General features: G+C 42.4%; 2 protein-coding genes across 2 annotated transcripts in view; one reads left to right on the top strand and one right to left on the bottom strand.

Annotated features, from left to right (window-relative positions):
- LOC137090224 (uncharacterized) overlaps positions 1-27,495 on the bottom strand; it is a 258,833-nt gene that overhangs the window by 170,855 nt on the left and 60,483 nt on the right. The window lies entirely within an intron of this gene.
- Positions 16,646-21,396, top strand: LOC137090295 (GTPase IMAP family member 4-like). The gene is made up of 2 exons (XM_067454217.1): positions 16,646-17,293; positions 18,245-21,396. Exons 1-2 carry the CDS (start codon positions 16,696-16,698, stop codon positions 19,174-19,176), a joined length of 1,530 nt encoding a protein of 509 aa, XP_067310318.1. The 5' UTR covers positions 16,646-16,695; the 3' UTR covers positions 19,177-21,396.

The following is a 27,495-nucleotide window of genomic DNA, read 5'->3' as shown; positions in this document are numbered from 1 at the left end:
TTGTTTTCTTTTACGTCGGTTTAAACATCCAGGATAATTACAAATTAGTGCCATTTCTATTAGCCGTTTCACCTATAATCTCTGTTCTGTGTAAACCATGAGAGACGTACACGCGCAAGAGATCCACTTCCGGCGCTTTCTGCACTTGCGCAGACTAAAGCCAGAACGTGCGAATGTCACAACAGGAAACACGCACGCGCACCCTCGGATCAGTTGGACGTAGTGGTGTACAGGAGGTAAAAACGATATAAATACTGTTGGTTTTCTCACACAAACCGCTGGTTCGTGTCTTAGGCCATCAGTGTGTACTTCCGATCGGGGATTGTTTCATTTGGACTTCTCTGTGTATGCTCTTTGAGGTGGTGACCATAGACCTGCATTATGTGAGGCACAGACAAGAACGGTTTGACCTAAAATGATCAAAATTTAAACTACTGGGGAAACAAATACTCCTACATCTCGGATGCCCATGAGGTAAGCTAAAACATCAAAATTTAATTTCAAAGTGAACTATCCCTTTAAGAGGACAGCTATGCCTGCTCTGATCTCCTACGCCCCACACTTTTGCAACTGGTTGGCAACCTTGACCGACTTTGTTAAAACATCTTTTTCAGACATCCCATGATACCCCAAAAAGGATTCTTACTCCACAGCAATGAACAGACTGAGACAATACTTTCAGAGTCTGAGGACAGTCGTTATTCTCAAGCTGGAGGTTCCATGGGCCAGAAACAAAATTACATTTCAAGGCTGAGCCTGTGTCTGTTCAGTATATGTGTTGTTCTCTAACAGTGTCAGGGTCTTCTTTGATCTTCTGGTGTTTTGCTGTCCCCCCCCCTCTCTTTCTCTTTCGCTTTTTATAATCAATACTGATTCAAACTATCTCTACTTTTACATACTTGTGGTTTCAACTTGTGTTAGCATATTCCTGCATGTGTTAAGTGTTACATTACTTGTGTCAATGGCACACTTTTTTATTGTATATTTTTTATCAGTTTTCTACCTTTCTAGACATTTACTCCCTGATTGTCTACATTTTTGACAGTTGCACACATCAAGGCTATTGCCCCAGGTCCCATGCTCGACCACACACATATTGCAACATACATCATCTTTACAGGATGGGGTCCACACACAGTTCACAGTCTGTGTTTTTGTCACTTTATGAAAACTTCATGGACTTTTTGTCACTTTATGAAAACTTCATGGACCCCACAGTTCTTCCAAGATTTTTAATGTTCTGTTTTTATTATCTTTTCTTACCAAGTAGATATTTTATAACTTTGGAAGAGAACACTCCATTTCTCTTGCCAACACCAGATATCCTCATCATGTCCATCTCCCATCACACAAGAAGAAAGACTCGCCAGTTAAGTGTGACTATCGTTTGAATTGCTTATTGTAACAAGTTCGATCAGGTAAGGAAGGAAGAGGACACGGGGGTCGGCAGGACTGTTGATGCTTTTTATTCTCAACTCAAACACAAACGTGCACACTTCTTCGTGTGTCTGTTTTCTCATATATCGCTCAGTCTCTGTATCACTTCCGGGTCACGCACTTCCGGCTTCCGGTAAACTCAGTGTCTCGCACCAACAGTCCGACTCTCTCTCTCCCCGGTCTCCGGTTCCGCTGGTGTTTTATCCCGTCTCCGCGCTCATTACTAGAACAAGAGACAGGTGTTATTAATCTGCGTCCAACCCACTCACTTACCGCTCGTCCCGTGGCCCTCTCTCCCGCTGCAGACCTCGCTGAACCACGCCCCCCTTGCCACATACCCCCACCGCCCGACTCAGGCCGGGGAGCCGTCCGGCCTGCAGCCCCCCCCCCCCCCATTTCTGGAGAGGAAATCGGCCACAGCCATCTGAGCACCCGGCCTGTGGACCACCTTGAACTTAAACGGCTGAAGAGCCAGATACCAACGGGTGATCCGCGCGTTGGTATCCTTCATGCGGTGGAGCCATTGGAGAGGAGCGTGGTCCGAACAGAGAGTGAACTCCCGCCCCAGGAGGTAATAGCGGAGGGTGAGAACGGCCCATCTGATGGCCAAACACTCCTTTTCTATGGTGCTGTACTTAGCTTCTCTCTTGGAGAGCTTACGGCTAATGTACAGCACCGGCCGCTCTCCCCCCTCCACCTCCTGGGCCAGGACTGCGCCCAGCCCCCTGTCCGACGCGTCAGTCTGCAACAAGAAAGGGAGAGAAAAGTCAGGGGAGTGTAACAGCGGCCCGCCACATAGGGCAGCCTTTACTTGGGTAAAAGCCTGTTGACACGGCTCCGTCCACTGGACCGTATCTGGTAGCCCCTTTCTAGTAAGATCAGTCAAAGGGCTGGTGAGGTCCGAATAATTTGGTATAAACCGTCTATAATATCCCGCCAGCCCCAAGAACTGTCTTACCTCCTTTTTGGTCTTGGGCCTCGGACAGGTTGCAATTGCGGCAGTCTTATCAATTTGGGGACGCACCTGCCCATGACCCAAGTGGAAGCCCAGATACCTTACTTCCACCCGCCCAATCGCACACTTCTTCGGATTGGCCGTGAGCCCCGCTCTCCTCAGCGACCTCAGGACCGCCCTCACATGCTGCATATGCCGCTGCCAGTCGTGACTATAAATCACTATGTCATCTAGGTACGCAGCAGCATATGCAGCATGGGGACGCAAAATCCTATCCATGAGTCGCTGGAAGGTTGCGGGCGCCCCGAACAAGCCGAAAGGAAGCGTGACAAATTGGTGTAATCCGAACGGCGTGGTGAAAGCTGTTTTTTCTTTGGACAATGGAGACAAGGGGATCTGCCAATAGCCCTTTGTTAAGTCCAGTGTCGAATAAAATCGAGCCGAGCCTAACCGATCAAGCAATTCGTCAACCCGTGGCATTGGATACGCGTCGAACTTCGACACAGCGTTCACCTTGCGGTAGTCCACACAGAACCTGACCGAGCCGTCCGCTTTGGGGACCAAAACTATCGGGCTCGCCCAGTCACTGTTGGACTCCTCGATTACTCCCATGTCGAGCATTGCGCCTAATTCGTCCTGAACTACTTTTTTCTTGTGTTCAGGCAAGCGATACGGCCGGCTGCGAACTACCACGCCCGGCTCGGTCTCGATATGGTGCTGAATCAAGTCGGTACGTCCCGGTAGGGGCGAGAACACGTCAGCGAACTCCGCTTGCAACTTCGATAAATCAGCGAGTTGTAACGGTGAGAGGTGGTCTCCCCCAGGGGCCAGCGCGACTGATTGCGCTTTAATGCTCGCCTCTGGCCCGAGATCATCCTCTCCCCCGATCACCGTTGCCAACAACACCGATTCCACCTCATTCCATTTTTTCAGCAGATTGAGGTGGTATATTTGACGTGCCCCGTTCCTATCGGATCGTATCACTTCATAATCGAGCTCTCCTATCTGTCGTGCGACCTCAAACGGCCCCTGCCACTTCGACATTAATTTTGAGCTCGAGGTTGGGAGTAGAACGAGCACTTTCTCTCCCGGTGTGAATTTGCGCAGTTTAGTACCCCTGTTATATGACCGGCTCTGGCGGTCCTGGGCTTGCAACAAATTCTCCCTAGATAGCCGCCCCAATGTGTGGAGTTTTGTTCGCAAGTCCATGACGTACTGAATTTCGTTTTTGGCCAACGACGGCCCCTCCTCCCAAGTTTCTCGTAGGACGTCCAGCACCCCCCGTGGCTGACGCCCGTAGAGAAGCTCGAAGGGGGAAAACCCCGTGGAGGCTTGCGGGACCTCGCGCACAGCAAATAAGAGGGGTTCTAACCACCGATCCCAATTTTTGGCGTCTTCTTGTACGAATTTACGGATCATGGATTTAAGAGTGCGATTAAATCGTTCGACCAAACCGTCTGTTTGTGGGTGATAGACGCTGGTTCGAATGGATTTAATGCCCAATAATCCGTACAATTCGCTTAACGTGCGTGACATAAACGCCGTGCCTTGATCAGTGAGGATTTCTTTCGGAATCCCCACCCGGGAGATTAAACGAAACAGTGCGTCCGCAACACTCTTCGCCGAGATGTTGCGGAGAGCCACTGCTTCCGGGTATCGTGTTGCGTAGTCCACGATAACTAGCGCAAAACGATGCCCGCGTGCGGATCGTTCTAATGGCCCGATGAGGTCCATCGCAATTCTCTCGAAGGGGACCTGCATTAATGGAAGAGGGCGCAATGGCGCTTTTGGGGCGGCCAGTGGGTTCACCAACTGACATTCAGGACAAGACGCGCACCACCTGCGCACATTGTCATAAATGCCTGGCCAAAAGAATCGGGTCATTAAACGATTCAGCGTGGCCGCCTGTCCCAGGTGGCCCGCCATCGGGTTAGAATGAGCCGCCTGGAAAAGCATTTCCCGGCGGTTCTTTGGTACTAACAATTGGGTTGTATCCATTTTTGTCTGAGCGTCTTGGGTCACTCGATACAACCTATCTTTAATTATGGCAAAATAAGGATACGTGACGGGCAATGCGGGTTGGAGGGACTGACCGTCGATAGTGCGGACCTGTTGAAACGCATGTTTTAGCGTCTCATCTTGAGACTGCTCCAGAGGGAAGTCATCGCGGTCCGAGAGAATCAGTCTCTCAACCCCGCTCGGTTCCTCTGAAGCCGTTCCCAAGGGCCCCGTATCAGCCTCGCCAACCTGCACTCGCACCGCCCCGTTCCTAGCCTTGTTTCCCCAAGCGGCATCCGCGCACAACGACCCCAATAACGCCGAAAAGGCGGGCCAATTCGTCCCCAGAATTAGCGGATGCCGGAGGTGGGGACTAACCGCCACCTCAACACTATGCTTTTTCCCCCTAAACTGTATCGTGACTGGGACAACCGGATATTCCACCACATCCCCGTGCACACACCGCACCTTAACCACGCGGCTTGTATCCAACGCCCCAGGCTGAATCAGGCTTTGATGGATCGAGGTTTGGTTACATCCTGAATCCACCAAGGCCTGATATGTACCCCCCTTGATACTTACAGGAATTTGGTACTCTCCTGCTTGATCGGGGGTGGTCCGCTGGACGTCCGGGATCCGGATCATTGTTCCGATGTCCATCATCGGACATCGGTCCACAAAATGATCCGGATCACCGCACCGCCAGCAGGCCAGCCCAGGCCTACCCGCCGCCCCGGCGGCGGGGAGTGGGTTGGAGGCTGAGCGCGGATAGGGGGCGGAACCGGATCCATAGTCACTACCCGTCCCCAGCGGCCCCGCCCCCCTGGGCGGGACCCGCGAACTCCCAGACGGTCCAAGGCCCATCCCACCCCGGCCTCTGGGGGGAACGCGAGGAGGGCCTGGAGGGCGGGACCTGGGGAGAGGGACAGGTCGAGAGAGAGAGAGAGAAGGGGGAGAGAGAGAGGGAGAAGTTAGTGGGGGTGCGCCGACCCCCGGGCACGCCACCAGGTGGTCCTCCGCCAAATTGATGGCCGTCTCCAGCGACGTGGGCCGGTGGCACTGGACCCACTCGGCGGTCTTCCTGGGGAGCCGAGTGATAAACTGCTCCAGCACCACCAGATCGACGACATGGTCCACGTCGCTGCCGCCGGCCAGCAGCCATCTGCGGCACTCGTCCCGGAGCTGTTGGGCCAATGCGAAGGGTCGACCGGACTCGCCCCACTCCAGGGAGCGGAAACGCTGGCGGTGTTGTTCTGGGGTCCGGCCGACCCGCTGAAGTATGGCCCGCTTCAGGTCGTCGTAGTCCAGGAGGTTCGCAACCGGTAGATGTTGCGCGGCCGCCTGGGCTTCGCCTGATAGAAGAGGGATGAGGCGCACCGGCCACTGTGCCCGGGGCCACCCGCAGGCCTCCGCGGCTTTTTGGAAGAGATCCACGAAGGCCTCGGGGTCGTCTTCCGGCCCCATCTTCTGTAGGGGCACGTGCACCGGTGCGCTGGCCCGCCCAGCGGCCTCGGCGCGAACCTCCCGGTCCATCCAGCTCCGGAACTGCTCGCGGTCCTCTTGCTGGCCTTGGACTATGGCCGCGAAGCGGCGCTCCTGTTCAGTCCGAAGGTCCAGCAACGCCTTATGCTGTTCCTGGTGGAGGACCGCGAGGGAGGTGATGATCTCCGCAAATGGCGAGGCGGAGGGCGTTGTCATGGCGGCGGCTCTGTCCTGCTTCCTTCCCGGGTTTCGGCACCAGTGTAACAAGTTCGATCAGGTAAGGAAGGAAGAGGACACGGGGGTCGGCAGGACTGTTGATGCTTTTTATTCTCAACTCAAACACAAACGTGCACACTTCTTCGTGTGTCTGTTTTCTCATATATCGCTCAGTCTCTGTATCACTTCCGGGTCACGCACTTCCGGCTTCCGGTAAACTCAGTGTCTCGCACCAACAGTCCGACTCTCTCTCTCCCCGGTCTCCGGTTCCGCTGGTGTTTTATCCCGTCTCCGCGCTCATTACTAGAACAAGAGACAGGTGTTATTAATCTGCGTCCAACCCACTCACTTACCGCTCGTCCCGTGGCCCTCTCTCCCGCTGCAGACCTCGCTGAACCACGCCCCCCTTGCCACACTTATGCTCTTCACTCGCCTGTTTGACTGTGCTGGAAGTAAGCCATATTTCGTCAGTGCTTTAGTTGTGCAAGGTAGTCTGTGTGGTTGCAGACATCCAGCTTCATCTTGCCTATCAAAGCCCTTTGAAATGGAATATCTGTAAGTGAAATTGTTTTGATTTACCCTATGCCTCAACACCATGCAAATTATGTAAGACATCAGTCATCTACCTATAATGCACAAAGCAGTCCTGAGCGCACGTCAAACACTTACAGCCTGGCCAAATACCTTAAACACAGTCAGCTTGTAACTTCTGGACTGAACTATTTTGATGATAAACCTATAAATGATTGGGCTTAGGGACCATCTTTCCAAAGTACCATTGCAGACCTTGACCTAAAGACAGAGGAAGAGATGGATTAGCCAATCAACTATCTCAGAAGAGAATCATTGAATAAATTCAGTTACTATTAGGCACAAATTGGCTCGGGAGAGGCTATAGGAAATGTATGGCTCATCAGATTCAATTGAAAGAGCTCTTTTCTCCAAACTGGAAAGTTTCCCTGAAATTTCAGGTAAAGATTTGTATAGGCTTTCCTGTAGCTCAACCAGTAGTGCATGACACTAGCAACACCAAGGACATGAGTTCGATTCCAAGGGAAAGCAAGAATTGACAATAATTTAAAATGTGTACCTTGAATGCAATGTAAGTCGCTTTGGATAAAAGCGTCTCTCAAATGCATAAATGTAAATGTAGGCTATGATTTGGATATCTTATGGATCTAAGTATAAGAAAGGGCATTATATGGCCTTCCCAGCATTCCCTGTGTTTGGTAACATAATCCTGTCAGAAGCGAAGACAAGAACAGATCCTAGCTTTATCTTTATCTTATTTTCTTCAGAACCACAAGAAAAGAGAGATGGATTGAATACATTCAGACAAGCTTCTGTATCTGTTCATAAAACCCAAGCAAACATGTCTGAGACCAGAGATGCAACGGACAGGATAAAATCTGTTGATCCTCAATGATACTGTCTAATCCACTGAAAAGATGCAAAGGGTTCAGAGAGAAAAGTCTTGAAGATCGCCAACAGTCTCTTAAGGAACATTCAGTAAGCTTCAGGTGCTGCTCCTCTACAGATCATATGGCATTTCCTGCACCTTCTCTTGTATCAAGACTATGACCCAGGTAAAGAAATATTGGAAAAAAGTGTGTGTGTGTGTTTGGCAGTGGTCATTTTCCTGCCAGTCCCTCCATGATTTTGCGATGTCGCGATCACAACTATTAACGCAACTTCAACAAATCCCCGTGAATTCAGTGCGACTCGCAATTTTTACCAATCACCGCAACTTTTCTGCAACTTTGACCAATTATTCGCGGCCTCCTGATTTTTACACCGAGCACATCTCTGCAGTCTGAGTGCGACACACTGAAGCTCTCTCTCTCTCGCTCATATCTGAGGTGATTCACTAACACCCCCGCTTACATTACATTACATTGGGGCGGCAGTGGCTCAGTGGTTCATGAAGGTTGTCTACAAACCAGAAGGTTGGTGGTTCAATCCCCGGTTCCACCTGACCAAGTGTCGAAGTGTCCATGAGCAAGACACCTAACCCAGCTGCTCCCGACGAGCTGGATGGCGCCTTACATGGCTGATATCGCTGTCGGTGTATGAATTGGTGAATGTGAGGCACAATGTAAAGCACTTTGGATAAAAGCGCTATATAAATGCAGTCCATCCATTTACCATTTACATGCTTTATTTAACTAAATACATTACAATCGGCTAAAACGAATACGCAGTTTACTTTTCTGAACAAAAGCGCTCCAAGGTTAGTTTTGTTCTCCTTATCAATATCCTTTTTAATTTGTAATGATTTAATGATTCAAATAAATTATAAGGGTGTTTCATGCTAGCAGCTAGGCAAGCATTATAATGTGTTACAAAGTGAGCACAGTGTTCTCTGAAGTAAAGGCTGGACTACAATAGAGCGATGAACAGTGTTTTCTGTGGGACATGGTAAGTCCCTTTGGGGTGCACTTTGGGCTTTTTCACTTTTTCACCTATATAATGAACAAAAAAGATATTAAAAACACAATAAAGAACAGGGAAAAAGCATAATATGAGCACTTCAAAACATCGTAACTTTCACCGCAACTAGTAAGAAAAGTGGCCGCAACATCAGGCATTTTAGGCCGCAACAATCACAAAAAAGGCCCACGAAATCCTGGAGGGACTGTCCTGCTTTTGATATATATGGTGTGCATAGAGCAGCCAAAGAGAAAGTAAAGAACTTTGACAGTGAAGGAATTTTTTTATTTATTTCTATGTTGGTGATGCTCTGAAATCTTTCCCCACCGAAGCAGCAGAAATTAGTGTTCTCAAGCAAACTCAAGCAAAGACCTTAGGCTACATAAAATAATCTCTAATCGACCTGACGTGATTAAGGAATTTCACCCTGAAGATCGGGCTGTGGATATCACAGATGTTGACCTCCTCTTTGAAGATACTCCAGTCCAGCCTAGCTGATGATGGTCGTGAATCTTGGCATCAGACTCATTTTACTTTCCAAGCTATTGAGAGGGAGCCATTCACTCAGCGAGGTGTACTGTCAACAGTTAACGGCTTATGTGGTTTCATTACTCCTGTTACCATCAAAGCCAGGCTGTTGATTTGGGAACTCTCAGTGCAGGTTGAAGAATGCGATTCTGCATTATCAGATGACATAAAGCCGAAATGGATATGATAGAGGAAATCCTTACAAAACCTTCAATATCTAAAGATACAAAACATAGGCCCTGTCCCAAATGAAACGCTTCATGTGCACTTTCAGTCTTGTGTACTTATAACGGCTGTCTGGTACGTATGTCCATTAAGACCGTGAGACCATAGGGTGTCCCATTTGTCACTGTAGGATTCAGAAGTGTCCTCACTAGCATCCCTTTTGCGGTCGATATGTGCTCTCGATGAGCACTTCTGCTGCTCCTGCACTCAAGAGAGCTCCACAGCAGAAATCTCCTCAGTCAAAGCGGTGTTAAGTTATGAAAATTCGGACAAGTAGAAAGACTGTGAGTGTTTAGGGTGGGGCCAAAAACTTTTTGAACTATTGAGTGACTTTGGCACACACAGGACATAATATTCAGATAAACAGATCAACTCTGAATGCCACAAAACAAACTACTAAAAAAATCACAAGAACTACAGCAAAAAAATAAAAGCATTGTTGAGATTCTTGATGCCTGTGTGAGTCTGAATGATGCCACAGCTCAAAGTGTATTGTGTACTTTAAGAAATATTATTACAATTTATTAAATATTTAATTCTATAAACTAGCCAAATCTAATTTTGTTGCAATATTGTCCTGTTTAACACTGTGAAGCTGCTGTAAAATATGATGTTAATGTCCTACAGATGATCCGTCTGTCCCTTTTAGACATTGTACTAACTATAAGTATCTTTGCAACTACATGTAAACTAACTGTCATGAGAGTAGTTGTAGACTGTCTGAATAATATTTACTAAAACTTTATTTTGTTGGTCCCCCAACAGACATTCTACTGACTTTTAGTAACTTGGCAACTACAATTAAACTTATTCTACTAACATCTAACCATAACCTACCAGTCTACTAATACTCTAATGAGAGCTAGTTAACATGTAGTTGCAAAGTTATAGTTAGTAGCAGTGGTTTAAAGTCAATCAATCAATCAATCAACTTTATTTATATAGCGCTTTCACAATCGTGATTGTGTCTAAATCCTGACTGGAAATCCTCACATATACCATTTCTTTCTAAAAAGGAGCATAATTGTGAAGACACAGACTTTTCTAGTATTTTTGATAGAAACGGTAGATTCGAGATTGGCCTGTAATTGACTAATTCTTTAGGATCAAGTTGCGTTTTTTTAATAAGTGGTTTAATTATAGCCAACTTAAAAGTTTTCGGTACATATCCTAATGTCAAAGATGAATTAATGATATTAAGCAGAGGATCTATGACCTCTGGAAGTATCTCTTTTAATAGCCTAGTCGGTATAGGGTCAAGCATACATGTTGTTGATTTTGATGATTTTACAAGTTTAGCCAGTTCTTCTCCTCCTATAGCAGTGAATGAGTGTGTGTGTGTGTGTGTGTGTGTGTGTGTGTGTGTGTGTGTGTGTGTGTGTGTGTTTGTGAGTGTGTGTGTGTGTGTGTGTGTGTGTGTGTGTGTGTGTGTGTGTGTGTGTTCTCCTATAGCAGTGAATGAGTGTGTGTGTGTGTGTGTGTGTGTGTGTGTGTGTGTGTGTGTGTGTGTGTGTGTGTGTGTGTGTGTGTGTGTGTGTTCTCCTATAGCAGTGAATGAGTGTGTGTGTGTCTCCTATAGCAGTGAATGAGTGTGTGTGTGTGTGTGTCTCCTATAGCAGTGAATGAGTGTGTGTGTGTGTGTGTCTCCTATAGCAGTGAATGAGTGTGTGTGTGTGTGTGTCTCCTATAGCAGTGAATGAGTGTGTGTGTGTGTGTGTGTGTGTGTGTGTGTGTGTGTCTCCTATAGCAGTGAATGAGTGTGTGTGTGTGTGTGTGTGTGTGTGTGTGTTCTCCTATAGCAGTGAATGAGTGTGTGTGTGTGTGTGTGTGTGTGTGTGTGTGTCCTCCTATAGTAGTGAATGAGTGTAATTTTTCCTCAGTGACAATGCTCTGTCTGAAGTGATACTGTAATAGACGGCTGCATGGTTATAATTTTATTCCTAATATTATCAATCTTACTAGTAAAGAAGTTCATAAAGTCATTACTGCTGTGTTGTTTACAAACATCAGAAGCTGAAGCTTTATTTTTTGATAATTTAGCTACTGTATCGAATAAATACTTAGGGTTGTGTTTGTTTTCTTCTAAAAGAGTTGAGTGTGTGTGTGTGTGTGTGTGTGTGTGTGTGTGTGTGTGTGTGTGTGTGTGTGTGTGTGTGTGTGTGTGTGTGTGTTTGTGCGCGTCTTTAGCTCCGCCCACTGCATGCCTCCACAAGCTTGGCTGTGTGTGAAAATGTTGTGTATTAAAAAGCATGCTTGAGTTCCAGGTCCAAATGACCCGAGGGAAGGATGAGGGTCAAATATGGAGTGATATTTTAGTACACTGAGGTTTAATGCTTTGGAAGTGTATGACGAGTTTTGTTTTGGCTTCAGCTTCAGTGAGAATCAAACAGTCGCTGAAGTGAGTCGATCATCCTCTCTTAGGCTCAGATCATTATTATCTCACGCGGGTCACGTGTCTGGTCATGTTTCTTCAGTGAGGCAGAATCAGGCGGCGACTCGTATAACCGGAAGGACAGGTAAACTACCTGAGACACGAAGAGCGTTAAGTGAAAGTAAATCTGAACGCTGCAGCTGCTGGTCTCTCTCTGTTTTTCTTTTGACAGAATCCTCGACATGTTTCATTTAAAGACTGTGATTCATTGACATTGTGTGCTGTATTTGATCTCTAAGAAGCTTTATTCCTGAGATCCGTCCGTCGTCACATTCACTAAAGATGGCGGAGGGACTTTCATCACCGACAGGTAGGCAACTTTCCTTACACGCCCGTACTCAACGAATGTATGTTGTTCTTGCACTGATATGCTGACCTTTTTGCTAAGTTTCTTCATAGTCATGTAACCTTCTTATAATTATGTGTTATTAGGATTAAATTCTATCACATCAATAAAAACGAGAAGCTACTGTTATATACTATACTACTATATTGCACCAAAAGCACAAGTAATATCCACTGGACTGATGGAAATTCAATTCACAACGTTTATGATCACAACAGATGATGCATTATAAAATCAAAGAAAGTTAATCTGTCTAATGTCGGCAATAACAAGTTATATACAGCTGTGACGTTTACATGAAGTAATTCATTAATTCCTGTAAAATTTAAAGTGTAAGGCCGCCCAAATCGTCCCAATGGAGGCCAACGATCGGCGGGTGAAGTGTCAAGTCCTGAGCTCTTTGTAACATTCCCTTAAATACCCAGAAACAAATGTACAAACTCTTTCAAATGTAACACAAGTTCACAATGGGAATTTGCATTGATCAAGACTTGTGTTGATGTAAAGGCCAAATGGCTGAAAGCCACACCCACCAAACTAAGACAAGATATCTCTAAACTCTTAAAACATTGATTATCTTTTGGTTAACTTCTGTGGGGATGAGATCTTTGAACCAGTCGCACTGAGACATTTCAAACGATATCAAACACATATAATACTGTATCGTGTGGATTGACATTGTAATATAGAGATTTTGTGTGTATTTTCAGTGATCTCAGCATGAGACAGGGAAGGAATTGGGGGAGAGGGAGTCAACAGGGAAAGATGTAGATTAGCTGATAGTGAGGTGAGACTTGCGTCTCCAGTGGTGTGTGAAGGACAGTTCAGATGTTAATCTCCTTTATTTTCTCAGAGAGTCCTTGTTCTTCATTCAGACATTTCAGCATCTACTAGTTTTTTCAGTCTTACAAAAGTGAGAATAAACTATTTTGTTGAATTGGTATTTTCACAAATAGCTTTAATGACTGCAGAAATCCTTAGTATACATAACTGTAAATATTATTCTTGTCTTTTGAACATGTCTTTATTTATGGTTTTGTACACTAATTTAAACACTAACAAAATTCTTCAAAGAAACAAATTCTAGTTCATTTGGCTTTTTTTAATCTTGAAAGGAAGTTGTAAAAAGATACAGTCAAAAAATAGAAAAATGAAGAGATATCGGCGTATTTTACAGGACTATCATAAGAGCAATGTCGGCAAAAAATTAAAAGACGTAGAGAAAGCTTGAGTCTGTGGCTTCTGACTTGCGGATTGTTCATATAAAAATATAAATCTTACCGTTTCGAATGACGTCCGACTCTTATCTGTATGATGGTAAATGACAGAGTATTAAGTTATTTGATGGCGCTGGCGCCTCACACACTCACACAACATCAGTTGCATAATAAGCATAAAGTCTTTCCACTTCTCCATTTGCTTGCGCCCACTTTTAAGTAATTTTGATATGGTGGATTCCATTCAGTTTCCGACAAAATGTCTGAAACTGATTGGACTTGAATTGCGGTCTGCAATCTGACCTGAGAGATAAAGGGAAGTCCATGCCGGCTGAAAATGTCTTCCAACCTGTCAATCATTTTTTCAAATGTAGTGATTAAGTTTTGTAAATAATTTTATTAAAGTTCATAATTACTTTAACAGCGGCATGAGTTTAACATGGTTTTATAGTTCCACTGTGGTTTGTGGTATTTGGAAAAGGACTGGAAGCCAAGAATACACACTAAATACTTAAAAAAAAAAAAAAATTCAATACATTTTCTATATTTTCTGTTTGAATTTTAATAAAGATACAGAAAAATAAATATGGATGGTCATTAAAACGTTGCTTAAACAAAGCTGGTGGTTCTAAGATGGACTGACGGACAGATCATTTTAGACATTGTCCATCGGGTACATTACATTGATGATAGCTTCTGTGTGAGATGGACCTCGGGACTGGGTCCTGTTCCACAGCCATATACGCCGTGCACTTTGTGCCACCTGCCACCACCGTCCCAACAGATGTCAAGCCTGAGCCCAACATCATCACTGAGCCTGAGCAGTACAAGTTTGACCAGGTGAAAACCAACATCGTCCTTTTCCAGTGGGATTACTGGAGGAGTATGTGGGGATGGTGTGGAGACCTGTCCTTTCAGCCAAGGTGGATATAACTCAGCGCTGAACTCATGCTAATATGGTTTGAGAAGATGGAGGATGATTTCCTTGCCTCCCGCTCTCACCTTCTCTGCTTGTTCTGAGTCAGCTAAGAGAGTCAGTCCTGAGAAATACACCTCTCCTCTATCACCCAAGGAAGCTGCTTTTAGACTGTCCGTCTGTCCTGTATCGGTCAGGAAGGCCATGTGTTTAACCCCTGCCTGCACTGCGCAGTCTTTCAGTACTGTCTTCACTGCCTCTCATCAACACTTATCTCCTCTTACACTGCATGCATGATCTGTTGTGAATCTAATAGTTCGTCAGTTTGACCCTGGACTGACGACCCTTATGCTCCTCCTAGAACCTCAGAGCTCGTCACTCCACCATGGCTCCACCGGCTCCACCGGCCATCCACTGGCTCCACCGGCCATCCACTGGCTCCACCGGCTCCACCGGCCATCCACTGGCTCCACCGGCCATCCACTGGCTCCACCGGGCTTCCTTGTCCCTCCGTCTTCGCCTTGATTAGTCGTTGATCTGCCATTGCCATGGACTTACAAGCCTTCACCTGTGACTTGTCCCGTCACTCTTTGGCTCCGTTGGGCTCAGTGAACACATGGCTCTGTTAATTATCAATAAGAGCTTCTGTAGACGTTTGACATAAATAAAGTCAGTCTGGTTAGTAATGCATGGAGCTGGTAATGCTGTTTGTGAATTTGTTTAATTAACCTCTTCTGAGATCTTCAGAGATTGAATGTCTTCTTTTGTCTTCTGTTGATTTCATCTGCACTGAAAATTTGGAGTGACATTTACTTAAAAAAAGCTAGGCAACTTTTTCCACACAAAAAGTGCTTGTAATATTTACTCTGGCTATTCTAAGTAATATTTACTTACTAGAACCACTTATTTTTTTACGTAAAATACACAAGTAAATTGCACTGGCAATACTCATCTATAGATTGTAACTTTCACTCAGATTACCATTGCATCCAATTACAAAACCCAAGTGAACATTGCTGATATTTCTGAGTATTGCATGATGCACCCAGAATGCATTGTGGCATGAAGCATGTCACCATTGTTGAGATTCTTAGGCTGAATCTTTATATCTGTGTGTGAGAAAAGCTTGCAGGAGTTCAAAGTGCTTAGTGTACAGTCTGTTATAAAATGCATTCAACTTTTCTGGTTAAAACTGTGCTGGATCTTTTCTAGAATAAAACAAGGTTAATATTATATTGCTCATACTCGGGTATAAGATTGGTGAATTAAGCCCCTACACAATGATCATATTCTGATCATCAAGCGGCCAAAAGCATCTGATCGTGTTTTCTCGGCTTTTCATAGCAAACTCAGTCAGAGCAGGCAGAGAAAAACTAACATTAAAAAGTCGCCAAACTGCCCAACTAAAGAAAACATTAATCGCCATAATGGTGACATAAAAAAACTCTTAATTCTCAATAAGAGCTTATGTAGCTTTAGCTACCGTTATTGGGATTAAAACTCACGTTCTTTTAAAAGTTAGAACTTATTGAGAATAAGTCAGCCACATAAAAAGCAACATCCCGAAATGACCATCTCTGCCACCACTGAACAAGTGGGATCTTTTTGTAAAAAATAAAAAAATAAATAAATCTGCGCATTTTCAAATGCACTTTGCTTTTCAGATTAAAATTTACTTAATATTTTAGGTGAATGTGCTGTGACTATAAAACATTAAATATTATTTGTAAATATATGATAACATGTACTCTTTTTTCTCAGTTAAGTTATTACATGAATAGACTGTGTACATTTTACTTAAGATATATAGTTCCAACTTAAACTTGATTTTACAATGTAATAATTACATGAATTAATGTAATAGATTTTACCATACCACAAAGTCATTTTTTTCAGTGTAAGGCTGTGGCTGAAGTCAGTTGTAGTTCTTGTGTTCCTCTTTCCTTCAGTGAGTCTGAGTTTTGTTAACTTGTTAACAGTAGTGTTCATCACTAATGCTCAATTAATTATCTGGCTTAATCTAAGCCCCGCCTGTGAAGTCAACTGTGGGTTACAAAAAACTACCCAACACTGTCAAAACAGGCAGAATCATCTCATCTGTCAGACATTTAAGTTTGAAACTATCAAAGGAATAGTGTGACTACAGCTGCAGTGTTCTCATACTATCAGCTCTGGTTATGCCATTCATTTGGTAGGACAGATGAGAGCAGATCCGGTGAAGAAAGCTATTGTTTCAAGCAGATGTTAGTATTGTCCGTCAGGTTGACCCAGCAGTTGAGTTACACAAAGCTACCAAACATAAAATAAAATAATAAATATTTCCCATTAAAATGGCCCAACTGGCTAAACCCAGTGTTTGGGTTAAAACAATAACCCAGCTTTTTAGAGTGTATATTTTGTTATTTTCTTACTCTTGAGAAGAATGATAACTTGACCTAATCTGATTCCATGTTTATTTCAGAGACGTCATTAAGCAGCTCCGGTCCAGATGATCCAGTGATCCGGATTCTCCTGATGGGCAGAACCGGTTCTGGGAAAAGCTCATCTGGGAACACTATACTGGGAGAAAGAAAGTTTAAAGTCCAAAAACATAAGAAGAAGGATGAGGGTGAAGTTTATATGGAAGTAACTCAGATGGGAGAGATGCAAATGCATGTGATTAATTCTCCAGATCTACTGGATCCAGATCTGAATAAAGAGAAGGTGGAGATGATGAAAGATCAGCTGGTGTCTCTATGTTCAGCAGGACTCAGTGCGGTTCTGCTCACCGTTCCTCTAGAGGAACCTGTGAAAAATGAGGAAGAGATCCTGGATTATATCAAGTGTTTATTTGGTCCTGAAGTTCAGAAGTACATCATGATTCTCTTCACACATGGAGATGAACTGGAGGATCTGGGTCAGACAATTCATGAATATCTACAAAACCATGAGGATCTTCAGCGACTGGTGACAGAATGTGGAGGAAAGTTTCACTGTTTCAATAACAAGAAAGAATCAGACGGTCAGAAACGAGAGCTACTGCAGAAGATTGAAGGAATGATGACTGAGAATGGTGGGAAATATATCATGGAACAGATGAAGAGGAGTGACAGCAAGGACACTGGAATGAATTGTAAGTTGTTCTGTTGGTGTAAATATTTAAATAATGCATGCAGATAATCATTAAGTCACCTTTGTGCTTTATACAAAACTGTATCAACGGGTGGCAGTGTCTCAGTGGTTCATGTAGGTTGTCTACAAACCAAAAGGTGTGTGGTTCAATCCCTGTTTCCACCTGACCAAGTGTCGAGGTGTCCATGAGCAAAACGCCTAACCCCAACTGCTCCCGACGAGCTGGATGAGCCTTACATGGCTGACATTGCCGTCGGTGTGTGAATGGGTGTATGTGAGGCAAAATGTAAAGCACTTTGGTGGCCATGGGTCTGTTGAAAGCGCTATATAAATACAGTCCATTTACCATTCAAAGCAGCTTTACAGTGATAACAGGAAAATAAGTGGTTCAGTGTTGATTCAGTTCCACTGTAAAGATCATCAATTATTAAATGAGTCCATTTCCTCTATAAAGCATTTCTGCAAAAAATAATTACATTGTCCAGTTTTCATACAGCAGTGTCAGTACACTCAGATCAGTAATATTGTTGAATAGTAAGTGTCTCCAACTAAGCAAGCCAGAGGCGACAGTGTGGAGAGAGCCAGAATGGAGAAATAAACCTCTGGAGAAACCAGGCTCAGTCACTCAGTTCTCCTCTGGCCGACGAACATACAGAGTATGATTATGATTCAGTCAGCATTACATGTCAGACTTATATTTGTCATGTTCAGATTAAATAACAGCATCTACTAAATATTTAACTATATAACTTTCTATTCAATTATGTTGCATTATTTTCCTATTAACAAGGTGAAGCTGCTTTGAAACACTTGGCATTGTAAAAAGCGCTATAAAGTTGACTTGACTGAATACAAATGCTGTAAATGTAACACTGCTGTTAAAAAGCCAAGCATTTATTAAGAAAATTTAAATATATAATTAGCACATTGATGATTGATGTTTCTGTTGTAGTTTCTGAAGAGTCTCCAGCAAAAGATCCAGATGAGATTCATGTGGTTCCTGAGAGGAAAGACCAGATCAGGCTGGTTCTGCTGGGAAAAACTGGAGTCGGGAAAAGTGCCACTGGAAACACCATCATCGGCAGAAATGTGTTCAAATCTTCTGCTGGTACAAAGTCTGAGACGAAACGGTGTCAGTCAGAAACTACAGTGAGGATGGGTAGAGAGATCTCAGTGATCGACACGCCTGGACTTTATGATACTGAACTCAGTGAGGAGGACGTTCTGAAAGAAACTGTGAAATGCATAACATACGCCTCTCCTGGACCGCACGCTTTTATTATCGTAATTAAAGTGTCTCGATTCACGGAGGAGCAGAAAAAAACTGTGGAGAAACTTAGAAACGTGTTTGGAGAGAACATTGTAAAATACACCCTGATCATTTTCACCCATAAAGATGAGTTAGAGGAGAATAAAACCACTGAAGACTTTCTACAGGACTGTGATCCAGATCTTCAAAGACTCATACACAGCTGTGGAAACCGCTTCTTCTGTATGAGCAACACATCTGCCAGTTTCCCTCAGTTCAGAGATCTGATCAGTGAAATAGAGAAGATGGTGGAGGAGAATGGAGGGACGCACTTTACACATGACATGTTTGAGGGAACAGAGAAATGCATTCAGGAGATTCAGAAGCAGAAGTTAGTTGAGAAGGTGAAGCAGTACAAACAGCAGCACAACATAGACAATCCATCAGAATGGAAGAAAACATTATGCCGTTTGACAGAGGAGTCTCGAGATGACAGTCAGGTTGAGATTATTAATCAAATAGGGAGATCAGCTTCTGCAACTACCCCTACATTTGTTCTTATAGAAGAAATAAAGTCTATAATAACCATGGTCATGGAGAAACTTGCAGAAGAGGGAATGTGTGTAATACAATGAGAAAAGTCATCCATGATGAAGTTCACTGAAGCTCCAGCAACCTTTTTCATAAATCTTCACCTTGTAAGAATAATAGTTTGAAATTCTATTGTGTGACCCTCATAAAAGAGAATTGGATTAGTTATATCTGCATAAGTTCTTGCCGTGGAGCTAACATTTAGCTCTTTCTCTAGAGAGGCGGAGCTATACATAAGCTCCACCCATTGGAATGTAAATTGGGCCTAATGGTTGGAGCTACCCTACCCATAACTCTATCCCTCCACCAAATAGACGTCCAGAGAGGAGGAGCTGGATGTCATTTGACTGCGCAAACAGTGATGTTTTTGCGCGATGATGTAAAAGATCCGCTGAATCTTTTTTTTTTTCAACTGGTTAATTGAAACAAACCATACAAAATAATCTGTTTGTAAAAATGAATCACACATCCAGTCACTATAATCGTTATTGAGGTAGAAACAAATTAATGATTAGCTCTGCAAAGGCTTTTAAAGAAGAGTCGATTCTCCTCGATGGATTCAATTACAACCTCTGGACCTGACTTTCCATTCATAGGAAACATCTAGGAAACCATTTTTTTTTTATCTTTTCCTAGCCCTACGGATGAAACAGAGTTAATTTAAGAGGGAAAGGAATTTCCCGTATATGCAGATGAGGGAGTAAGGGGCGACGGGCACAGCTCTGTAAATTTATATTTTTTTCAGTTAGTTAATGAGAACATTTTTTATTTTTTATTTTTTAAGACAAACTTTTAAATGCTTGCTGAAGCTTGTTCTTATTGCTCCTGACGAATCCGACCAATCAGCAGAAATACAGGCCTCTACAGCGGCCATCTCAAGCCACTATTTCCAGGCAATTCTCCGAAATCAAAGTCATTGAAACCTCGAAGAACAGCTTTTATGAAAGGCTTGACTATAGTGAAAACTGTTCGAGGCGGAATAATCTCCATATATTGGTATCCCAAAGAATATTGAAACGTCTAAGCCCTCTCACTTCATGGCCTTGTTCTTCGCGGACATTTTCGGGGATAAATGAACTCAGACGCTGGTCCCTCACATCCAAACTGTGACTCGTCGTACAAATCGTACCATCTGTTGCTTTTCCCAGCTCATGTTGCTGGTAATACCCGGGTAGGTTGTTGATTTACTATGTGTAAAAGAAAGAGTTGTGTGTGATGAGCATGTACGTTTTCGCTTTGTAACAACAACCTGCCAGCACGGTCATTAATCTGGAGCTGCACGTCTCTGATCATGGCTTTTCCCTGTCCAAGTTGCTGATAAGACTCGGGTAGGTCAGGTGATTTTCATCATGTGCACTCAATAGTCGATTGTTTTAAGCGTGTTCTGTTTGTTTCATTGTAGTAAATGCGGCAGCGTGGTTGTGAAATTTGATTAATTATGACGTGTACCCCTTAATAAAGGAAACATGGTGGAGGTAATTTGAACGTTAACCGTTTTATAAAGTGTAAAATAAATGGTCAATGCAATTTGTACAATTTTGTTAGTGTATGAAGGTACGTCTATTTCAATATGTAATTCTGTTTTGGCAGACTGACCTGGGAGCTGATTGTAACTAGACCACTGTTTTTCCCAGTATTGAATGTCTATTTATAATTGCTTTCTTTATGTTTTTGTATATATTTGATTTGGTTAGGTGAATATTGTATAGTTTATTTGCTTCTGTTCTTAATTTTCATTTCATTGATTTGTTTATGTGAATATGGTGAATTTATTGGGTTTTGTTTTCTTTATTTTCATTTGGCGGCTTTAGGAGGGCCTTGTGTATCAGATGAGACCATATCCCAGATACTAGGGTGTGTTGTGATGCAGTGATAACACTACCAGTTGTTGTATTTGATGGTTGTATATTACCTTGCATGTGTGGAAATCACAAGTTTTTATAGTTGTACTGGAAATAGCTGAGACTGTTACTTCCAATTTAAGACTTTTAGTCTAACGGAGTCTATCTGGTCCCCTTATTCCTGCCATTATTGTTTGTATTTCTTTTGTATTGTATTTTGTATGTATATTGATTTTTTTCCTTTTTGGTTGTTTGGTTTATATATTGGATTTTATTATACAGTAGGTTTAAGAATTTGTTTTCTTTTACAGAAATAAATACCATGTACTGCACCAGAGGCCATGATTTCATTTAGGTTTATCCAGGTTGGCGTATACCAACTCTATACCATATGTATGACTTATGGATATGTTTTTTTTATTTTGCTTTTCTTTCCAATCATTCTCATTCTCAGATATTTTGGTACTAAATGCTATTTGTGCAATAATTATTGTCAATTAATGACCACTTAAAATATATTTCTTCTAATATTTTTATTATTTATATTACAGTTTGTGTAGTAATTAAGGTTAAAATAGAGAATCCCAATTCAAAGAGGTATATTAGAGTCATTTTGTTGTTAAAAAATTATAATGTTATTTGTAATGCCATTACCCAGTAAGTGCCTTATGTATCTAATGTAGTTGCTCAAAAAAATTACATTTCTTACATTTTAATAAATATGTAGATATGATCAAACACTAGATTTCTTTAAATGTGAAATGTTAAAACGTTAATAACTTATGCATCATATTAGGACTTAGCATCCTAATATTTTTAATGAATAATGATACTTATAAAAGCACACACAAGTGAATATAAATAAATGCAAGCTAATTTAATTTGACCCAAGAAACGTTTAAAATAGTGCTAAGACAAACACATTTTTCCCTATTATGTACAGTAAGCTATATACTACATATGAATTGATACTACATTAAGATCGAAATGACCCCCCCCCCCCCCCCACACACACACACACACACACAAAAAAAAATACAAAAAATAAATAATTCTGAAATTTAAAAGTTGGCAACCCCGACAACGTCACAATAGAAGATCATGGATTATACACCTGCAGACAAAATGTGAATGGACAACAACAAGTACCTGATGCTCGTGTTGATCTGCATGTTATTTATGGTGAGTTTATGATTATATGATACATTTAAAAAGGTCAGATTCGTTGCTTAAACTCACACAAATGATGTGTGTCTTGTGTTGCGTTTCATTGTCTCTAGCATCATCAACATCATCATCATCATCATCATCATCATCCTCTCAGACTGAGATCAGTCCAGGCCGCTCTGTGACTCTCTCCTGTCAGTTGTATTCATATACTGGATCCTCCTGTGATGATTGGGTCCGCTCTGAGGATATTGAGCTGCTGTGGGTGAATCAGGCTGGTGTTGATCTTCAGACAGACTCCAGATATCAGATATCAGCTCCAGATCGCTGTAACATCACTCTGACTACAACACTCCTGAATGAAGATCACAACAGAGAGTGGAGATGTGAAGTTACTCAGAGAAAACAACTCAAGACCTCAGTCACATACACTGTCAAGAGTTCAGGTGAGAAACAACTATTACTACTGTAAAATATGATGTTAATGTCCTACAGATGATGCCTCTGAACATTCATCTCCTGCAGTCGATTCATCAACACTGATTCCAGTCAGCAGATCAATCTCTCAGAAGAAATCAAGCCCAACTACATCAGCAGCTCCTACACAAGGTACGTGATCACATGATCACCGTCACACACACCGTCTCTCATTTGTGTGTGTGTGTGTGTGTGTGTGTGTGTGTGTAATGACTCTGCACACACTGCTTCAGACCTTCACTTCTGAGTCTCTCGTGTATTAATGCACCCTTGGGTTCCTGGAAGGAAGGAGGCATCTAATATTTGACACGCTAAACGGGGAGATACACCTCGACCCAACCGAGGGAAACAGGACTTTGGCTGGAGCAATACTACTCTCTAGGTACTCCGAACTAACATTAGATTGGCAGAAACTGTACCCTTTAAAAACTGTGTTCAAATTCAGGAGTCATGGACAGTGGATAACTTTTCAATAACAAATCAGTTTTATCACTAATAATTTAACAATTGTATTTCTAGATTTTAATGGCATGCAGGAAATTGTGTGTTAAAGAAGTGAAACTAACAGTAATGCTCTCGTCTGCTAAAGAATATCCTGTAGATACTTATAGTGTCACTTTATAGCAACTCCAGCTGGATTTAATCACTCAAATGGTCAGATCGGAGGAAGTTCACAACCACAGGACGAGCTGATGATGTTTAAAGAAAGAGCTGTAACTATATGATGAAGAGAAAGACTGACAGAAACAGAAATGTCTGATAAGTGTGATCTGTGTCTGCTGGGACTGATCATTCGCTCTTCTCTTCTCACTGTATGGGTTCTCGTATCGTTGTTCAGTGTCTCTTTGTTAGTGTTGTGCTTGAGCGCATGGCTCTGTCTCAGTTTGTGTTGGCCATGTGCTCCTCTTGTTGAGTCCTTGTTTGTCTGAGTGTGCTCGCCTGTTCCTCATGTTCTCTGCTCTCTTTATAATGTGCTCTCTTTCCCTCTTGTTTTGCCAGTTGGTTGTGCCACGTTACTGTTGTTGCTGATAGTCTGTAGTTAGTTCTTGTTAAAGGTACACCTAGATCTAATCTGCCTGTTCTAGTCGTGTTTTGTAGTGATGGGAGAAACAAATCTTCTCAAAGCTTTGAATCAATTGAACCAAAATGATTCAGTGTTTGGAAGTGTTGGAAACGCCACACTCTGGTGACCCCTGCTAGTCAGAACAGTGTAAATACAACAGCAACTCAGGCCAAACATGCATGAAAACACCTTTTACAAACACACTTCAAGTGTTTTATTGAAGAAAATCTATCAAATGCAATTAACTAATCATCTAACAAGTGTCTGTATAATATGTGTTCTTTTATCAATTTTCAGAGCTTGTTTTGTTTGTTCCATGGATGGGTCAGCTTCTGCTTAGCTTTACACTAACACACGCGATGCGATAAGATTCCAGTGAAAAGCAACTTGTCTGTCCACACCAGACGTGATGCGACTACGAGATGCAACAAATCAATCAAAAACCACAGCCAATCAGAACAGCAAGTGGGCGGAGCTCTAACGGCAAGAGCACCAGAGGTTAATCTTGACGGCAAATTTGCAAGGAAATGAATAAGTACATAATCATATTCACAAATATTAAACCATTTAAACTACAAAAATACATACTGAGTTACTAAAACAATCATTGTCATAGAATATACTTTATTGTTCACAGTTAGTTTATTCCTCCTGCCATTGAAGATAGATCTGTCTCTGTCAAAAAGAGAGTGGAAAACAAAAAGCACCAAGGAGAAACTCAACAGCAGTGCAAATAATGAAAAGACAATGCAGAAAATCTGAACGAAAGTGGCGGAAGACCAAACTAGTAGTCCATTATAACATCTATAAAGACACCCTTCATGCTTTCAATGTTGAACTAGGCAAAGCTAGACAGACCTTCTTCTCAAATATTATAAACAGAAACATAAACAACACGCGCACTCTTTTTGCTACTGTAGACAGACTAACAAACCCCTCAGAGTCACATTCCCAGAGAAATGCTCTCAGACAGCAAATGCAGCGAGTTTGCTTCCTTCTTCTCAGAGAAAATCAAAAATATCAGAAAGGCGATCAGCACATCCTCTAGTTGCTCTGGGATCAGTCAGATCAGATCAAAACCTCAGAAAATTACTATGTCTGATTTCGAAACAATTGACAGTAAAATTTTAGAAGACACAGTACAGCATCAACCTGCGCCCTTGACGCACTCCCCACTTCTTTTTTCAAAAGTGTGTTTAACTGTTTGGAAGCAGATCTCCTGGAAGTGGTAAACTCCTCACTTCTCTATGGGACTTTTCCAACCGCCCTTAAAACTGCAATAGTTAAGCCTCTTCTGAAAAAGAGAAATCTGGATAACTCCATACTGAGCAACTACAGACCAATCTCAAATCTCCCCTTCATAGGCAAAATCATTGAAAAAGTTGTTTTCAATCAGTTGAACAAATTCTTAAACTCAAACGGATTCTTTGACAATTTTCAATCTGGTTTCCGTCCACATCACAGCACAGAGACAGCGCTCATAAAGATTATAAATGATATTCGCTTAAATACTGATACAGGCAAAACATCAATTCTGGTTCTACTCGATCTCAGTGCTGCATTCGACACTGTTGACCACACCATACTTCTAGACAGGCTGGAAAACTGGGTCGGGCTTTCTGGGATGGTCCTCAGATGGTTCAGATCATACTTAGAAGGGAGAGGTTATTATGTGAGTATAGGAGACCATAAGTCTGAGTGGACATCCATGACATGCGGAGTCCCACAAGGGTCAATTCTAGCACCTCTCCTGTTTAACCTGTATATGCTGCCACTGAGCCAAATAATGAAAAAGAACAATATTGCTTACCACAGCTATGCTGACGACACCCAGCTCTACTTAGCACTGTCACCTAATGACTACAGCCCCATTGACTCGCTGTGCAAATGCATTGATTAAGTTAACAACTGGATGTGCCAAAACTATCTTCAGTTAAACAAAGACAAAACTGAAATCACTACATTTGGAAACAAAGATGAAATTCTCAAGGTGAACGCATATCTTGAGGCTAAAGGCCTGATAACAAAAAATCAAGTCAGGAATCTTGGAGTGATTTTAGAGTCAGACCTGAGTTTCAGTAGTCATGTCAAAGCAATAACTAAATCAGCTTACTATCATCTGAAAAATCTTGCAAGAATTAGATGTTTTGTCTCCAGGCAAGACTTAGAGAAACTGGTTCATGCTTTCATCACCAGTAGGGTGGACTATTGTAATGGCCTTCTCACCAGCCTTCCCAAAAAGACCATTAGACAGCTGCAGCTCATACAGAACGCTGCTGCCAGGATTCTGAGCAGAACCAGAAAATATGACCATATCACACCAGTCCTCAGGTCTTTACACTGGCTTCCAGTTACATCTAGGATCGATTTTAAAGTACTACTACTTGTTTATAAATCACTCAATGAGCTAGGACCTCAATACATCGCAGATATGCTGATTAAATACAAACCCAACAGATCACTCAGATCAGCAGGATCAAGTCAGTTGGAAATACCAAGAGTTCACTCAAAGCAAGGAGAGTCTGCCTTTAGCTATTATGCCAGCCATAGCTAAACCAGCTTCCTGAACAGATCAGATGTGCTCCAACAGTAGCCACATTCAAATCCAGACTCAAAACACATCTGTTCAGCTGAGCATTTACTGAATGAGCTCTGAGCACTGTACGGCCGACTGACTGCACCTTATCTATGCATCATCTTTTAAATTCTTTTCGTTTTAGTTTACCTTTGTTCTTTTCTTTGGTTATCATCATTTTAATATTTTTAAATCTCTTTACATTGTATTCTTTTTCTTATGCATTTGTGTCCCTATTTTAATTTCTTTCTATGTAAAGCACTTTGAATTGCCATTGTGTATGAAATGTGCTATATAAATAAACTTGCATTGCCTTAGTTCACAGTTTAAACACTCAAATGTGTTTAATTTCAAGATCTGAGGTGAATTATCCTTGGCTGCTTTTAGTATGACAAAGCTGGGAGTGCTACATGATATTCAAAGTAACATTACACACTTTTAACATTAAATAAAGTACATAAACATTACCTGAGATTAACATTGCCTGTTTTGTGTTGTTGTTCCAGCCGGGACGTGTCACAAAAATAGAAACTAAAATAGATCCATCGTGTCGCCATCGTGGCTGGTTAGGACAAAAACTCGAAATGAACATAGAAAAGATCAATTTTATCGCATGTCGCGGTGTTGCGTCGCGTGTAGTTGCACACGGTGCCTGTCTCTGTCTTGTTGTGTCCTCACACTTATCAGACATTTTCTGTTTCTGTCAGTCTCTCTCTTCTTCATATAGTTACAGCTCTTTCTTTAAACATCATCAGCTCCTCCAGTAGTTGTTAACTTCCTCAGATCTGTACGCATTTAAAAAACAATTTAATTTACAAGCCTAAACCCAATAACTGTGCTTTTGTAACCCGGCTGTGAGTGAAGGGGAAGTTTGTTATGATCAGGATGAGGCTGATTCAGAAAAACAAACTAGGTGTCTTTAAATGGTTTTATTATTGCTATTGCTGACATTCAGACATAATCTGCAGTACAAGATGAGAGAAGAAAGGGAAGTCACAGTCACATATTTATAGGCCACCCAGCGTCTTCAGTGGATGGGTGAGGGCTTCTTGATAATCAGAGAAAACACAACTTACATGGTATTAGTTAAGATAAAACACTCCGGTTACTGACGTAACCTCAGTCTGAACAAGCATTGTATGAGATATTTCCTCTTTCTCTCTCTCTATATATATATATAGGGAAACTCCCTTTGCTTTGAATACTGAAGCCTGATTTGTTCACATCTGTGAATTTCACA

Source organism: Pseudorasbora parva, chromosome 2, assembly GCF_024679245.1.
Source record: "Pseudorasbora parva isolate DD20220531a chromosome 2, ASM2467924v1, whole genome shotgun sequence".
Classification (NCBI taxonomy): Eukaryota; Metazoa; Chordata; class Actinopteri; order Cypriniformes; family Gobionidae; genus Pseudorasbora; species Pseudorasbora parva.
Note: the sequence above shows the minus strand (reverse complement) of the source record. Positions and strands in the feature narration are given on the sequence as shown.